Source organism: Phanerochaete carnosa, assembly GCF_000300595.1.
Source record: "Phanerochaete carnosa HHB-10118-sp unplaced genomic scaffold PHACAscaffold_49, whole genome shotgun sequence".
NCBI classification, from domain to species: Eukaryota; Fungi; Basidiomycota; class Agaricomycetes; order Polyporales; family Phanerochaetaceae; genus Phanerochaete; species Phanerochaete carnosa.
Window position 1 is genome coordinate 1 of NW_006767676.1, and position 6387 is coordinate 6387.

At 49.7% G+C, this 6387-nt stretch overlaps 2 protein-coding genes across 2 annotated transcripts; both read left to right on the forward strand.

Annotated features, from left to right (window-relative positions):
* Positions 1–610, forward strand: PHACADRAFT_265766 (uncharacterized protein; the record flags this gene model as incomplete). Its single annotated transcript, XM_007402203.1, has 2 exons — positions 1–537; positions 592–610. A coding segment is annotated over one exon (391 nt), but the record flags the coding sequence as incomplete, so codon positions are not given.
* Positions 611–1255: 645 nt separating this feature from the next.
* Positions 1256–2649, forward strand: PHACADRAFT_33590 (uncharacterized protein; the record flags this gene model as incomplete). Its single annotated transcript, XM_007402204.1, has 4 exons — positions 1256–1260; positions 1286–2090; positions 2143–2414; positions 2478–2649. 4 exons carry the CDS (start codon positions 1256–1258, stop codon positions 2647–2649), a joined length of 1254 nt encoding a protein of 417 aa, XP_007402266.1.
* Positions 2650–6387: the final 3738 nt, after the last annotated feature.

Genomic DNA, 6387 nt, shown 5'->3' on the forward strand with positions numbered 1-6387 from the left:
GATGACCGCGTTGCTGCTAGGATACCCGCAGCTGTTGAGGGCGGCGCAGCCCTTCACCGCTATCTTCCTTTTCTCAACGGAGGATGCGGTGTCTCACAGATTACAGGCAGCGGTGATCGGTGAGTTCATTATGTCATATAATCTTGATATTGATAAGTTGGGCTCGCATCAGGCAATGGAAGATCCGCTAAATCCACCTCCCACTGCCATACACCTCCACCCCATGTCGTGCATTTCAGGGTATGCCATGTTCTTACACTTACACACCTCCGCAGTGGTCCTGTCTAGCTTTCACGCGAGCACCGGGTGCGCGTTGCGCTCGAACGCACCCTCGAAATCTCCAGCACAAGCACAACCACGAGCACCTGCAGCTACGCGGGGCATATTGTGAGCCGCCCGCGACGTGCCTCATAGCGAGCCTGTCGCTGCTGCACGGGTATCGCAAGAAGGGCGGTTAACGGGTTGCGCATCCGAGATTACCAGCCGCATGTCCTGCGCTGTTTCCTGCGCTGGATGCCTAGCGGTTTTAAGACTTAGGTGAGTAATGCCCCCGCAGATCATATAGTACTATTCTGACTCTATACATTATAGATTTACCTCTTGTGTCTATCCCCTACCACAGCAGAATGACTCTAGTGTAGTATACACCAACATGTACTGTACAGTTATGTGCCTAATATATTTCTTCTGTCAATCTATTCCCTGTGAGTGAGTGTGCAAAGCCCGGGACGCCATCTGCTGGTATCTACAGGCAGGCTGCGACAGTGCCACGGTGTGCTGCTGAATGTTTGCAGGCTGCCACAGTGTGTTGCCAAACTTATGCAGGCTGCCACGGGTGCTACGGAGACATGGCGGGAGACTACTGGTTGCAGGGTAATAGGAGTCAGTTCCACCAAGCTGCTGGAACTACGGAGCTCACGGGGCGCTTCTGGTCTCAGACTTTTTTTCCTGATGCATTTCCCTGCGCATTATGCGTTTCTCATCTGGTGACTCCCCAGTTCGCCGCACGCTGCGAAAGCTGGCAGTATCGTTGTGCTGGGGACCATGCTCAAGAGTCAGAGGATACTAGAACGCGAAGACTAAAAACGTATGCGCTTTCGAGTAGCTTGCCTGCGCAAGGTTAATTCTCTCTGCCCGGTAGAATTGTTGAAAAGCTGAGAGAGCTTGGCTGGGGCGAGGAGCTTGATCAGATGAAACCCAGATACGAGTCGCTCCAGGGGCATGCGGACGTGTGAAAGCCTCAAGAGTTGACCGAATGGAGTGAGTGTCTACTGTAAGATGTCAGTTTGCTGGCCACTAAAGATGTAGAACATGCAGCTTGGACGAACATTCAACCCCGAATAGAGAAGCATATGGAACACATCAGACAGCTGCGCCTTGCTTTTGAACAACATGACGTCATCACAAGACGATGTAGGCTTTTTGTGGAACTGTACCGCGAATGGTTCTCTCAACAGCCAGGCAAAGCGACGCTTCCGCTCCCGGGAGAGTTGCTACGGCGCCCAGAAATTGTCGCTATTGTCGTTCAGCCTAGTGAGGTCAAAGTCGACAGAGAAGCCTTCGAACCCTTCCGCGAGCTCCTTCCAGACTGGACGCAGAGATGGCGCGAAGAATGCGAGGCACAGCTCCGCGCGATTGTGCTCGGCTCGCCGGAGTACAAGGACAAGCTTCCCGCAAACGTCGACCCGCTCTCACTCACAAGCGTCGCGTTCGACTGCAAATCCTGCCAGAGCTACGCGGAAAACGACAACCTGCTCCCGCCACTGCCACCCCACATGATCGCGCACGGCTGTCTCATGGGCCCCTGCAGCATGTGGAACGGCAAAGACTCCGTCGAGCGCGCGATCTGCACGGCCACTCCGTACCCGCCCAGCGTGACTGACGTGGGATACAAGTCGTGGAGCGCAAAAAGCCTGCGCATCGGTGTATGGCACCGCCGCGCATGCGAAGTTATACGTGCAGTAGGCAAGAATCCTATGACAACGACGCGCGAGGAGATGAACACGCTCGAAGTGCGGTTCTGGTGCAAGACCTGTCTCGAGGACTGCTATGAGGAGGAGCAATGGCAGGTCATGAAGTGGCGGGATGCGGTACACACACATCACAGATGGCTTCTCGAATGTTGCTGACATACAGCCACAGCTCTACCACTACGTCTATCACGACCTTGTGAACGACCTTGTGAAGCCGGTCGACTACGCCGCGCTGCCGGCCTCGCGCAAGCTCATGCACGCGCACTGGGAGGTCATGTCTGGAGAGATTGTCTCTTCAATCAAGGTGATCGAGTCGCTGGCATCCGAAGTCTACTTTAACCGCTCGTTCAAGACTCATCCTGACGCGATATGGTACTTCTGCAGCCACTGCCACGTTGGGTGGGAGAACTGCCTAGATATTGAAGAGCACCTATATACCGAGTGAGTACTTGCTCCGAATTGTCTTGTGGTATGCGCAGAGTTTTGATGGGGGTTTCTGGAAAGGCATGAGCTTGACACCATCACGCCCAATGTCGACTACTGGCTTCATCCCAATGCAGAGCTCACAATGGTGAGGCCGGTGTACGTCTTCAAGCGCAAGTCGATGACACAACTCTCGTTCGAGGACCAGTCCCTGTTCGAAGCTGGCAAGGCAGGATTTGTGGATAATTTTTAAGGGTGTTAGCAGTGGAAGTCGTATGTACGTCGGAATGAGTAGAGCACCGAGTATTGCGATTCTACGTCATAGCTTGTGACCTATCAGTGTATTCACGTGCTTGTATTTATATGCCAGACAGGTTGATGCTACCGTGAAGGAGCCGCTGAGATGGATCTCAGTGTATGGTGTTTTCGTGATGTGTCGCTGTCTTCATAATGGCACGCAAATACTCCACATTGCTCAAAGGCCGATGACATCCATTGTGGATGCTACATCTCAGAAAGCTCTCTTGGGTTGGACCATTTCCGATGCACCTCTCTTCTTCCTTCATGCCCAGTGCCTCGACTGACTCACGCTTCGCTAGGGAGTGATCTTGGACAAATGACCAAGCCTATTCACGGTATACTCAGACCCCATGTGCTTCAATCCCGACCTATTCATGAAAGATGGCAAATAGTAGACCTCGCCGTGCACAAGCCCGATACCTCGAACACAATGTCTACCCGAGGTATCGCATGACGTACAATACGATGCAGATCGCCATCACACTGGAGGAAAATCACCCCGAATGAAGAGTTCAACGTCGGATTTGTTTAGTGTGTAGACTATCCTGTGCAATATTCGTCCTCGCTTGTCATGTCATGAGGCTCTTATACGAGCGACTGCGGATGTTATATGAGTGATTCAAATGGCGTAATGCTAATGAATTGTCAGCAACCTACAATCCAACTGGACTGGGCTACGACAAGGCTGAGGAGACAGACGAGAGAAAAGTGGGTGAGTAAAGACCAGCTCGAGTCTGGCTTGTTATTGAGCAGTACGAGCTCCTTATATACATGTCAGACTGAATATCTAGAATATCCTACAAGTATACGGAGGTATATAGAAAGTGAAAGACTACTATGGAATCTGGGAGAACCATCCGAAGTATGTAATATTCATGACATTACCCCCCCCATCTAGAATCGTGTCCTCATGATTACTTACCAGTCGATCCAAAGCCTCCCGATCCTTGTCGAGTTTCTGTTAAACTCGACACCTCCTCGATATCGCATGACGCAATGCGTTCCAAAATGACTTGTGCGATCTGATCGCCGGCGCGTACCTGGAAGGGTTGATTGGTGGAATTGATCAACACTACGCGCACTTCTCCAGTGTAATCTCGGTCTACGACTTCAGCACCGATATCTATCCCTTTGACTGCTAACCCACTTCTTGGCGCAATTCGCGCATAGGTTCTGTGAGGGGCACACATTGCTATGCCGGTGCCAACAATCTTGCGATCTCGTGCTGGTATCTTAACGCTTTCAGCCGAGTAAAGATCAAACCCAGCTGATTCTTCAGATCCTTGCTTCGGGAGAATTCCACCCATCCGTTGTATCAAAAGAGTGGTATCACGCGTGACTATGTGAACAGGTCGTGTTAATAGAGGGGGGATTCGAATCGTCATGGGTGCGGGTTTGTCAGGACGTCTAGCATGGAATTCCTGAAGGAGTTCCTGACAATTGGTCAAGTTCGCCTGTGATTTCCAGGAGCAGCGATCGCTGTGGGGGCTGTTCTTCCAGAGCACCTGATACTCCAGGTTTCCGTTTCAATCATGACGGGAGTCAAGGATATCTTCGACTTCCCATTCTTTCTTGCCATTTACGAGGTCAGGGACTATTGGTTCTCGTCGCTGTGAGGGATACGTGGGTTCTTTGAAGGGGCTAAGGAGGCTTTTATTGAAAACGGGGTGTTGTTTCCATTGACGTGGGAGTTCCAACTCATAGGCGGAAGCACCGACTTTGCGCTTGACCTTGAAGGGTCCATATCGCTTATCGTTGAGCTTTTTCATTGGCCTGTCTGTTCGGATGTTTATTCCTTCTAGCCAAACTTTATTCCCCACTTTGTACTCTGGTCTGCTCTTCCTCTTTCTGTCGTAGAAGCACTTCATGGTTTCCTGCGCTAGACTGATAGCCGCACTAGTGTCCTCACGTACTCGATCCATTCTATCGACAAACTGTTGGACGTTTTCACTTAGTCCTTCTTGCACTGGTTGGGTTCCTTCATAAGGGTGATACCCTTTATTGACGAAGAATGGAGTATACCCGGTGGACAAATGGACTTTATTATTGTATGAAAAGGCCGCGAGTGGCAACCATTTGGCCCAATCTGCTTGTCGGTAGTTGATGGATAATCAGAGATATTGTTCTATCTCGCGATTGATGCGTTCCGTTTGTCCGTCTGTCTGAGGATGATACGCGGTTGAGGGATTGGCTTCGATTCCGAGGGATCAGTATAACTCGGAGATAAACTGATTCTTGAATTCAGTTCCCCTATCACTGATGATCTTTCAGGGTAATCCATGATGTGCGACTACGTTATCTCGAAGTGCCTTTGCCCATTCTTCGGCGTTGAGCTCAATGGTACTTGGTATCGTGATTATCTGCTTAGAGTACATTTAAGACGATTACGAGGATGGCATTGTACCCGAATGAGTCTGGTAATACGCCTATCTTGTCCACAGAGATTACTTCCCAGGGTCGCAAAGGGATTTCGTTCGGGAATAGAAGTCCAGTAGGTCGTGTCGTGTGGACCTTGGTTTTCTGGCATTTCTCGCATCTGGCCACGTACTTCCTGATATCTTCTTGAATTCGGGGCCACCAGTAGTTACGCGTGACCATTTCATGCGTCTTGTATTGGCCAGGGTGTCCAGCTAATGGGGTATCATGGTGATGAGCAATGATCTGCTCACGGAGTTTTCTATTTACTGGTACGTAAATACGGTTCCTCCATGTCACGAGTCTGGTACTATCTTCATTCCAATCTTTGTCCTTGTTCTGTAGAGCTACGGTAACTAGCGAATCTTGGTTCCTTTTATATTTTTTAATTCCCGCAATCCAGTCCTGGTCAATTCCTTCTAAACTAAATATGGTACTACAAATCAGGGCACGAAAATGTTCTGGCTTTAATAACACGATATCTGAATTGTCTTCTTTTCCTGCATTGTGCCTCTTTTGGCGAGATAGTCCGTCCGCTTTGCCGTTAGATTTACCAGGCTTGTGATGCAACGAGTACTGATATTTGGCTAACTCGGTTACCCATCAGGCCTGCCACCGGTTGAGCTTCTGCAGCTTCCGGAAGTATTCTAGATTCTTATAATCCGTCCATATTTCAAACGGATATGGCGCCCATGAGGTACTGACGCCACTCATCAAGACTAGTCATGATCGCGAGAAGTTCCTTGTCGTAAATCTCGTAATTTCTTTCGGCAGCTGTCATGGCTTTAGACAGGTAAGCAACAGGCTTCCATTTGCCATCTTGTCTCTGGGCTAATTCTGCTCCTACGGCAAAGTCCAAGGCATCGCATTCTACTCGGTATGGATCGTCGTCATTGGGTATGGCTAGTACTGGCACTGTGCAGAGAGCGTCCTTCAGGCTTGTGAAGGCTACTTCTTGTTTGATGATCCATTCGAAAGTAGCATTGCCTGTTAGTGAACTGAGTGGTTTTGCTATTTTGCCATAATCTCGGATGAACCTTCGGTAGAAGTTGGTAAATCCAAGGAATGCCTGAATATCTCGTTTGCACTCGGGCCGTGGCCAATTGATGACTCCTTCTATCTTGACTGGGTCCATGCAAACAACTCCTTTTTCTACTATCATCCCGAGGTATTCTATCTTTGCCTTCTCGAACTCACACTTTTCCAGTTTCAGATAAAGTTTGTGTTCCCTTAAGATCTGAAGAACTTGCTGCGTGATCCGACGGTGTTCTTTTAA